This window comes from Trichechus manatus, unplaced genomic scaffold (assembly GCF_000243295.1).
Source record: "Trichechus manatus latirostris isolate Lorelei unplaced genomic scaffold, TriManLat1.0 scaffold00117, whole genome shotgun sequence".
NCBI lineage: Eukaryota > Metazoa > Chordata > Mammalia > Sirenia > Trichechidae > Trichechus > Trichechus manatus.
This window is the reverse complement of record NW_004444053.1, coordinates 5,318,469-5,330,237: the sequence shown is the minus strand read 5'-3', so window position 1 is coordinate 5,330,237 and position 11,769 is coordinate 5,318,469. Positions and strand designations below refer to the sequence as shown.

The 11,769-nt window shown below is 39.9% G+C and overlaps 1 protein-coding gene across 1 annotated transcript in view; it reads right to left on the bottom strand.

Moving 5' to 3' along the window:
• MROH9 (maestro heat like repeat family member 9) overlaps positions 1 to 11,769 on the bottom strand; it is a gene marked incomplete at its 5' end in the record, with an annotated part of 97,528 nt that overhangs the window by 19,985 nt on the left and 65,774 nt on the right. Inside the window, 2 exons of the mRNA XM_023738490.1 lie at positions 1,834 to 2,010; positions 7,661 to 7,798. Coding sequence (XP_023594258.1) covers positions 1,834 to 2,010; positions 7,661 to 7,798 — 315 coding nt within the window. The remainder of the gene's footprint in view (positions 1 to 1,833; positions 2,011 to 7,660; positions 7,799 to 11,769) is intronic.

Genomic DNA, 11,769 nt, shown 5'->3' with positions numbered 1-11,769 from the left:
CTTATCTTCCTAAGTTTGAAGCAGCCTAATGTTACTTGGTATCACTTTGCCTTCCCCTCCATTAGAAGGTTCTATACCTACACTGTTTATTCCCTCTTCTATTGTTCTGATGTTGTTGTCACTTACAGATTAACTTCTCTGATTCCCTGTTGTATTTCTTTTGGTTTTGAATAGTCCTTGAGAGTTCATTTCTTAGACTGGTATCTGGCTGGTCCATTCCTGTGTCCTAGAGTCAGCCTGTGGTCTGATGTTGTTTGTTCTCAGACTGAAGGACTCCCTTTAATAATTCTTGTAAGTTTGGTTTGGTTTTTACATATTCCCTTACTTTCTGTGTATCAAAGCAGGTTATTTTTTAAATACATAATATTACCTTTAATTTTTTAAGAAATGTTCATGAACTCATTTTGAAAATATTTTTTTACACAGATATTCAACTAGTTAGCTGTATGACCATGGCCAAATTATTTACATTTTATTTGCCTCAGTTTCCTCATCTTTAAACAAGGGATAACAATAATAGGGTTACTGAGAGGATTATAGTATATAGTTCATATACGTCCCTTAGAACAGTGCCTGGTACATAGTAAGTACTCAATAAATTTTAGCCATTATTGTTATCATCATCATCATGTTCTTATGAAAATCATTTTTGTCACTAAATTCCTTCTTCCTGTAATTTAATAATATTTTTCCTTCTTCAGTGAAATCTGAATAATTAAGAATTTATACATTTTAGCAGTATTACGGAATAATTCTCTGGTGCAGAAACAATTTATCACAGAAGTCTTTAAGAATAAATTGATACCCCATAACATATCAAAGTGTTCTTATTTATTAACATATATTGCCGTCATCCAACTATTCTGGAACACATTTGCCATATAGTATAAGAATTTTCAAAATGCACAGCTTTCTGATGACATATTTTTCATTGAATTTTTATATGAAAATAATAAACACTTACATGGGGCGTTGCACATATCAACTTTAATCCCCATAATAAACCTGTTACTGTCTTTCACAGACTGGGAAACTGATGCACAAAGAGATTAAATCACTTGGTTAAGATCCCACAGCTATTAAGAGGCAAAATAGGGATTTGAACCTAGGCAGTCCAGATCCAGAGCAAATAAATTTATAGCCTCTAAGTTAGGAGCCCTGGTGGTGCACTCAGCTGCTAACTGAAATGTCAGTATTCAGACCCAACCAGCATTTCCGAGAGAGAAACAACCTGGTAATCTGCCCCCGTAAAGATTGCAGCCTAGGCAACCCTATGGGGGTAGTTCTACTGTGTCAAGAGGGTTGCTGTGACTCAACAGCACACAACAACAAAGTTATACTTAGGAGTTCCTGGGTGGCGAAAACGGTTAAGTGTATGACTACTTGCTGAAAAGTTGGTGGTTTGAACCCACCCAGTGGCCCCTTGGACAGCAGACCTGGCGATCTGCTTCTGAAAAGTCACAGCCTTGAAAACTCCATGGAACAGTTCTACTCTGCACACTTGAGGTCACCCTGAGTCAGAAACTATTCTAAGGAAACCAATACCACCACCACTAACTAAGTTATACATTCTCTTTGGTCCAAAGAAAGAGGCTGTTCTTTCATTCTTCTTTCTTATGGACAGACTTTTCTAGGTTCTCATAGTGTAGTTAAGAAAAAAGGACAGTGCTTTTAAGTGACTAATACTGAGAATCTCTGGAAAAGAAATGGTGGCTCTGCACAAAATGACCATTTTCTATTGATGTATTCTGGGATATGATACCATTGCCTCCCCTGGGGCTTCAGCTGATCTGCAAAACCTAATAATCTCACATATCTAACTGTGTAACTCACATGATCCATCAGAGGACAGTAGCTGGAAGCAATTCTGGTGCACAGGGAGGAGTAAGTCACCTTGTCCAGTTTTTCTAAAAGTTTTCGGAGGGTGATCAAGGCTCGAATTACTACAGTCTTCTCTTTGGAAAGGAAGGCATCCAGGATGGACAATATTAAGCTGCAGATATTTTCTATCTACAGATAGAAGGAGGAGAATGGTGTAATTTTGGAACTAGAAGGAGACTTGAGCTAGCATTGTGTATGCACACCTCTGAGTCTGGGAAATAGGCAGCAGTGTGCTGGACTGGCTCACAAGAGCCAATTATCAAATTGTCAAAAATTTTGTGAGCTAGTTGTTAAAAAGAGCCATTATTATTAAAATTAAACTATATAAACTTTTTATTAAATAAAAACAATGGTAATAAGTACTCAAAATTTATCACTTTCTAATTATTTTGCTATATTTTACTATTATCTATGCTCTAGAGCTTATTTCCCCCATGTACCTGTCAGTTTGTCATACTGTAGAGGTTTACATGTTACTGTGATGCTGGAATCTATGCACTGGTATTCAAATAGCAGCAGGGTCACCTTTGGCAGACAGGTTTCAGCCGAGCTTCCAGACTAAGACAGACTAGGAAGAAGGACCTGGCGGTCTACTTCTGAAAAGATTTAGCCAGTGAAAACCTTATGAATAGCTGTAGAATATTGTCTGGTATAGTGCTGGAAGATGAGCCCCTCAGGTTGGAAGGCACTCAAAAGATGATTGGAGTAGGGCTGCCTCCTCAAAGCAGAGTTGACCTTAATGACATGGATGGAGTCAAGCTTTCGGGACCTTCATTTGCTGATGTGGTATGACTCAAAATGAGAAGAAACAGCTGCAAACATCCATCAATAATTGGAATGTGGAATGTATGAAGTATGAATCTAGGAAAACTAAAATTCGTCAAAAAATGAAATGTAACGCATAAACATCAGTGTACTAGGCATTAGTGAGCTGAAATGGAATGGTACTGGCCCTTTTGAATCGGACGGTCATATGGTCTACTGTGCCGGGAATGACAGCTGAAGGGGAATGGTGTTGCATTCATCGTCAAAAAGAGCATTTCAAGATCTAACCACAATGCTGTCAGTGACAGGAAAATAATCATGTGCCTACAAGGCAGACCAGTTTATACGACTATTATTTAAACTTACACACTAACAACTAAGGCCAAAGATGAAGGAATTGAAGAATTTTACCAACTTCTGCAATCTGAAATTGATCAAACACGCAATCAGGATGCATTCATAATTACTGGTGATTGGAATGCGAAAGTTGAAAACAAAGAAGGGTCGATAGTTGGAAAATACGGCCTTGGTGATAGAAACCATGCCCGAGATGCCATGGTAGAATTTTGCAAGACAGACGACTTTTTAATTGTAAATATCTTTTTTCAACAACATAAATGGTGACTATACACTTGGATCTCGCCAAATGGAATACATAGAAATCAAATCGACTACACTTGTGGAAAGAAACAATGGAAAAGCTCAATATCATCAGTCAGAACAAGGCCAGGGACCGATTGTGGAACAGACCATCAATTGCTTATGTGCAAGTTTAAGGTGAAGCTGAAAAAAATTAGAACAAGTCCATGAGAGTCAAAGTATGACCTTGAGTATATCCCACCTGAATTTAGAGACCATCTCAAGAACAGCTTTGACGCATTGAACACTAATGATCCAAGACCAGACGAGTTGTGGAATGACATCAAGAACATCATACATGAAGAAAGCAAAAGGTCATTAAAAAGACAGGAAAGAAAGAAAAGAGCAAGATGGATGTCAGAAGAGACCGTGAAATTGCTCTTGAATGTCAAGTACCTAAAGCAAATGGAAGACATGATGAAGAAAAGGAGCTGAACAGAAGATTTCAAAGGGTGGCTTGAGAAAACAAAGTAAAGTATTTTAATGGCATGTGCAAAGACCTGGGGTTAGAAAACCAAAAAGAAAGAACACACTAGGCATTTCTCAAGCTGAAAGAACTGAAGAAAAAAATTCAAGCCTTGAGTTACAATATTGAAAGATTCTATGGGACAAATATTAAACGACACAGGAAGCATCAAAAGAAGATGGAAGGAATACACAGAGTCACTATACCAAAAAGAACTGTTCAACATTCAACCATTTCAGGAAGTAGCATATGATCAGGAACCGAAGGTACTGAAGGAAGAGGTCCAAGCTGCACTGAAGGCACTGAGGAAAAACAAGGCTCCAGAAACTGATAGAATACCAACTGAGATGTTTCAACAAATGGTTACAGTGCTGGAAGCACTCACTCGTTTATGCCAAAAAATTTGGAAGACAGCTACCTGACCAACTGACTGGAAGAGATCCATATTTGTGCCCATTCCAAAGAAAGGTGATCCAACCAAATGCGGAAATTATCAAACAATATCATTAATATTACACACAAGTAAAATTTCATTGAAGATCATTCAAAAGTGGCTGCAGCAGTACGTCGACAGAAAACTGCCAGAAAATCAAGCCAGATTTAGTAGAGGATCTGGAACCAAGAATATCATTGCTGATGTCTGATGGACCCTGGCTGAAAGCAGAGAATACCAGAAAGATGTTTATCTGTGTTTTATTGACTATGCAAAGGCATTCGACTGTGTAGATCATAACGAATTATGGGTAACATTGTGAATAATGGGAATTCCATGTTCATGAGGGAGGAACCTGTACATAGATCAAGAGGCAGTCGTTCAAACAGAACAAGGGGATATTGTGTGGTTTAAAGTCAGGAAATGTGTGTGTCAGTGTTGTATCCTTTCACCACACTTATTCAATCTGTATGCTGAGCAAATAATCCGAGAAGCTGGACTATGTGAAGAAGAACGGGACATCAGGATTGGAGGAAGACTCATTAACAACTTGCATGATGCAGATAACACAACCTTGCTTGCTGAAAGTGAAGAGGACTTAAAGCACTTACTGATGAAGATCAAAGACTACAGCATTCAGTATGGATTACGCTTCAACATTAAAAAAAAAAAAAACAAAAATCCTCACAACTAGACCAATAAGCAACAACAGGATAAACGGAGAAAAAACTGAAGTTGTCAATGATTTCATTTTACTTGCAGCACAATCAACACCCATGGAAGCAGCAGTCAAGAAATCAAACAACGCATTGCTTTGGGCAAACCAGCTGCAAAAGACCTCTTTAAAGTGTTCAAAAGCAAAGATGTCACCTTGAAGACTAAGGTGCCCCTGACCCAAGCCATGGTGTTTTCAATCACCTCATATGCATGAGAAAGGTAGACAATGGATAAAGAAGACCGAAGAATTGACGTCTTTGAATTATGGTGTTGGTAAAAAATATTGAATATATCACGGACTGCCAGAAGAACAAACAAATCTGTTTTGGAAGAAGTACTGCCAGAATGCTCCTTAGAAGCAAGGGTAGCAAGGCTAAGTCTCACATATTTTGGACATGTTATCAGGAAGGATCAGTCCCTGGTGCAGGACATCTTGCTTGGTAAAGAAGAGGGTTAGCGAAAAAGAGGACGACCCTCAATGAGATGGATTGACAGTGGCTGCAACAATGGGGTCAAATATAACAATGATTGTCAGGATGGTGCAGGACCGGGCAATGTTTCATTCTGATGTACATAGGGTCGCTATGAGTTGGAACTGGCTTGATGGGACCTAACAACAATAACAACAGAGCTTATTTAGGGAGCCTGGGTGGTGGAAGTGGTTTGCAATCAGGCTGCTAACCTAAAAGGTGGGTGGTTTTAACCCATTCAGCACCTCCTTGAAAGAAAGGCATGGCTAACTGGTTCCGTAAAGATTATAGCCGAAAAAACCCTATGGAGCAGTTCTACTCTGTAACATACGAGGTCATCATGAGTTGGAGGCCAACTTGATGGCAGCCAACAGCAACAACAAGGGGTTATTTACATCTATTTGTCTGTCTTGGTGGAATTAATTAATAATAGTGTACTCCTGTGAATCTCTTCCCAACTCCTCCATTAGTGATGTTGCTTTAACAGCTTGAAACCAGCCTCCAAGTATTTACACCAGGAAAATTGGCCTCTTTTTCTGTGGAGCCGGTTGTTGAAGATTTACCAACATACCACTGGCAGGATGACCTCTAAAGTAGGTGGGTGGTAGTGACCTCTTTGGATGAGAGCCACTGAGCCACTGAACAAAGCCAAGACAGTCAATTGCAGATCAAACTCAGAATAAAAAGCAAGGAAAAACATGACAAGAAGGCATCAAATAAGAGAAGGAAAGACAGGAAATAAAAGAAGTGAAGGAAAGAAATGTTCATTAAATCGATAGTATTTGTCAAAATAATAGCTTTAAGTAGAAAAAAAAGAGAAATGGACTATATCAGGGCTAAAGGCTGCTTGTATCTTGGCTGGAGAGTTGAGTCTTTACTGATAGTATGCAAAACTTCAGCCCAGATTATTCTCCACTACTTGTCTCTCAAGGAGCCCTGGTAGCGCAACAGTTAAGTGCATGGCTGCTAACGGAAAGGTTGGGGGTTCCAGCCCACCCAGTGGCTCCGAGGGAGAAAGATGTAAAGATTACACAGTCAAGAAAACCCTATAGGGAAGTTCTAATCTGTTACATGAGGCTGATATGAGTCCAAAGAGACTCGATGGCATCTAAAACAAGAACTTCTCTCTCACATTGCTGGCTGACCTTGCCACAGAATCTTCCTGTCAGTTGTTAATAACATTGAGAAGGGTGTTGGACCAGGCAATAAAGAACCTGCTGCTTAAGAGTTTACACTGTTAACAAATCCACTGACTTCTATGATTTATTTAAGGCAAACAGTCCATAGCTCATTTCATTCTAAATGTAAAATGGGTGTCCACTGACAGGCTTTAAGTTTCAGAGTCTATGCTCAATATATAAACAAGAATTTATTATTAGATTTATTAAATCAAGGATGATTTATGGAACATATATACTCTCAGCTTTGTGCAAGGTACCTTGGAATTTATAAGAGCTTATAAAACATAGGGGCATGCCTAGATTCAATCTACCTGGAAGGCAAAATGTGTTCACATGACAGAGTGGGTAATAATGTAAGACAGTGATTCTCAACTTTAACTTGTATTAAAATCACCTGGAAGACTTTTTGAAACACAGATTTCTGGGTGCCACCCCCAGAGTTTCTGACTCTGTAGGTCTGGGATGGGGCCCAACAATTTGCATTTTTAACCAAGTTCCGAGGTGATGCTGATGCTGATGCTGCTGGTTCAGGAACCATACTTTGGCATTCACTGATGCAAAAATATTATATAAACAAGTGCTCATAGCTGACGCGGCTCTGAGTGAGATGAGGCTGCTGGAGATCAGATTATGCAGTGAAGTTCAACTCAAGATCATGAGAGAAAAAGAATAAAAAGTGTAAATATGTATAGGTGTTGGAGACAAGTACTATGAGTGGAAGAAAAATTGTGAGTGTTCTGAGATAGAAATTCACATGTATGGATGTGTGTGTGTGTTGAGGGGGAATTAACTTATGTGTGTATGTGGTTCAGACTGTCCTAAGGAAAGTGTTTGTGCAGGACAATGCTGATAAATAAGTTCTGAGTGAAATGAATGATTTTCTGGGGAAAAACATAAATAAAGTGATAAAGCTGCTCAGCTGACTTAAGACATCCCTTCCCTTCAGTGCAGTTTCTTTATTGATAAAACACTAGTCTTTGATAATGTTTTTGCTATATAGAAACTGAAAAATGTTCATATTTTACACAAAAGGTTATTAAGCAATATCACAGTCTCAGATTCTGACTTTGATGGTGCTGGAAGACACAAATCACACACACACACCTACCTCATTAATAACTGGTGCCATGCTGGCAATTTTCTGCAGGCTCAGTTTGCTCACTGAAGGGTTTGAGTCATTGATCCAGTTTCTGAAGAGGATCAAAAATTCTTCTGGAAATGGGTCCTTGAAGAAGTTATTCAAAAGCTGAAGGAAAAAAAAGTTCATAAATTCATAAACAGCTTAAAGGGCAAGGTGCAAGATTTCTGGCTCAGTCACCGAAATCAAGACATGTTCGGTAAAATTGGAATGTAAGTCGTGTGAAAACCCCACATACTTATTCCTACATACATTTCTGTACTTATAGAAGGTGGAAGAAGCAGCAGTCAGAATAGAAGATAGATGCTTTGTTTTATGTATTTACACAGCAGTATCACTAGGGTTGGTGTCACCCAGTATGGTAACTCATGGTGTCAACCCCCACCCCATGTTAATCACCACAATAAACGGAAAAACCAAACCCGTTACAGTCGAGTCAATTCCAACTCATAGTGACCTATAGGACAGAGTAGAACTGCCCCACAGAGTTTCCAAGGAGTGCCTGGTGGATTCCAACTGCTGACGTTTTTGTTAGCAGCTGTAGCACTTAACCACTAGGCCACCAGGGTTTCCAAATCACCACAATAGTGTAGCTAAAACATTGGAAAATTTGACAAAATCAGTGACTATAAAAACACCAGCAGCAATGAAAACTACAGCATGTACTTCTAGTACGTGCAGACAAAATCATGTGATTTGAAGCATCACTGTAATTGGGTAATAATGACAGCTCTGACTGGAGGACATTAAACCCGTTGCCGACAAGTAGATTCCGACTCATAGCGACCCTATAGGACAGAGTAGAATTGCCCCATAGAGTTTCCAAGGAGTGCCTGGTGGATTTGAACTGCCGACCTTTTGGTTAGCAGCCGTAGCACTTAACCACTAATTCCAGATGGTATTAGAAGGTTCAAAAAATAAATCAGCATAGAGTTTCAGCCTTGTAGGTATATTGATACATGTAAGCTGGGCTTACAAAAGTGTTTTTGTTGTTATAACAAACTACAGGGATACTTTTTAAAAAATAATAAACTTCTTCAGAAACACTGCACAGAAATTTTATAAAGAGTCATTTTGGTGTCACCCCCTCTGACGGTGTCACACAGTGCAGTGACACTTTCCCCATGATGCCACTGTATTTACATATATATATACATATACATATTCTTTTTTCCCTCCATTGTTGGAAACTGAGAGATTCAATTTAAATTACCTCCCTCTCCAGGGACTGTAGTCAGGTGGGTGAGTTCCTTGATAGTGAGTATTTATACATAGTAGGAGGTCATGCCTTCTATGGGCCAGTCACTGTGCTAATAAATGGAGATACACTAGTGAGCAAAATGGCATCAATACATGACCTCATGGACCTTATAGAACCGCAGGAGAGACAGATAATGTACTCTGATACTGTAGTATCATACTACACTATACTGCACTACACTACACTAGACTACACTATACTAGACTACACTACGCTAGACTATACTACGCTAGACTATACTACACTGTACTACACTACAGTACACTGTACTACACTACACTAGACTACACTACACTATACTAGACTATGCTCTACTACCCTACACTACATTACACTACACCACACTCTACTACACTACACTCTACTACACAATACTACACTATACTACACTACACTGTACTACACTATACTATACTACACCATACTATACCACACTACACTATACTATACTACACTATACTAAACTAAACTACACTAGACTATACCATTGTAATGAGAACAGATTTTCCAACTGTGATCAGTACAAAGAAGGAAAGCTACAGGAAACCATAAAAACATTTAAAGCAGTGCTGAATTTAGATTGTGTAGTCTAGATTGAATTTAGAATGACAAAATGAGGTCTGAATTTGGACATGAAGGCAGAGTTAGCATTAGCTAGATAAGGAAGGTAACCCATGTGCAAAGGTCCTGAGGCAGATGAAGCAGGTGTGTTTGAGCACTGAAAGAAGGCCAGAGTGATGAGTGGAGAGGGAAGAGAAGACTGGAGGACAGTGAGGCAGGAGGGTTTGAGGGCAGGTGGCCTGGGACCTGGAGGGCAGGTTGAGGAGTTTTAGTCTTTAATACCCAAAATGAAGACACAGTTATCATGAGTCTGTATGCATCTAATCACATAGCAGCCAAAATGTACGTATTTTAAAAAATCTCTTAGAAACACAATGACAGTTTTATAAAAACATTATTTTCACAGAAAAATTTTAAATATCACAACATGGGTCAAGTACATACAAAAAAAATGTGGACAGAATCATATTTTCTTTTCAACCTTCCAAAGAACTTTCATGAAAATTAAATACCATAGAGGCGGGGCAAAGATAGTGGAGTAGTCAAGACACATCCTGTGGTCCCTCTTACAACAAAGACCTGAAAAAACAAATGAATCAATTATATATGACAATCTAGGAACCCTGAACATCAAAGGCAAACAAAGTTGAGGAATCAGCCTGAGTGGCATGGGGAGGTAGAGATGGTTCAGAAACAGCGAGGAGTTGCCAGACCTAACCTGGCAGGAGCTGATGCCCTTCAAGCTGGATAGGCTGGCATGTATGGTGAGGCAAGCAGTGGCACTCGGGAGGTGTTTTCCACATCAGGAGAGAGCCAGCAGCAGAGAGTCTACTCAGGCATCCAGAACCAGTGAAAAGCAGTGCTCAGTCAGCAAAAGGTAAGTACATGCGCCTGACCTACCGTGCAGATCAAAAAACACCCCCTTTGGGAAAAACCTGTCTCCCATTTACCTGCCCCCTCCCCACTCTGCACCAGGTCCTGGGCCAGCTTCAGAGACTGCTGAGTCCCAAGGGCTGGAAGTACAACCTGTTACACACCCTGAGCCATTTTCCTGGCCTTGGAGAGGGAACAAATTAACAAACGGGAAAAATAAGCTGCTGGCTCCCCTAAGCCAGGAACTCAAGGGAGGTACAGCTCCTTTGCGTAAGAATAGGCATAAGGGGTCCACAGAATTTGAATGCCTTTCACCTTTGCATAGACCTGTGTGGGTCCATTTCAACAGCTTAGGCCCTCATTACCACAGTACAACAGGGTATATACCTGAAGTCTAACTCCAACTGTATTAGCTATATAGTGAAGTGGCAGGTCAAATGTCACCTGACATTTGACACTGCTCTGCACATTAAGCAGGGTCCTCAATTATCCAAATCAGGGGCCTGAGGACTGGTGGCTTCACCCACATCACCTAGCCACCTGTGACAGAGGTCCAAGAATAAGTGGTGCCACCCAGTCCTTACAAGCCAACAGCATTGGGTGCTCATAGTCCAGCTGAGAAACTGACGCACCTAAGGGCTCTAGGGAATAGGGACACACATTCCTTCCAGATGCTCAGGACAGCCTTCAGAACCCTGCCTTGCTCACTCGTGACCCCCTACTGAAGCCAGATGTCTGTGCCTACACCAATCACCCATGCCTGTCTAAGACTATAGGTGAGAACCTGCACCACACACTTGATGATGGACTACCTGGACATTGGAGCTGAATTCATACAAGAAAAGTAAACAGACTCCTGGGCTCACATACCTAATAAGAGATCTAACCACCTGATGACAGGATGTTAGAGCTTCAAACCACCAATAATCAAATTAGCACACATGAGCAACCTATTTGGGCATATCAAAACAAAACAAAACAAGAAGCGAGGACACAGTAAGCAAACATAAAATAAAGAAATATAATAACTTATTGATGACTACGAGACAACAGTCAATATCAAATCACATAAAGAGACAGACAATGATGGCTTCAGGAAGCTCCCAAAATAAAGAATGAAGAAATTTTCCAGAGGAAGAGAATTTCTTGGAATTACCGGAGGCAGAATACAAAAGATTAATATACAGAACTCTTCAAGAGATCAGGAAGGAAATTACGCAAAACGCAGACCAATCAACAGAGAAACTTAAGAAGATTAGAGAAGAGCATAATGACAAATTTAACAGGCTGCAAGAATCCATAGAGAGACAGCACTCAGAAATCCAGAAGATTAACAATAAATTTCAGAATTAAACAACTCAATAGAAAATCATAGGAGCAGAAT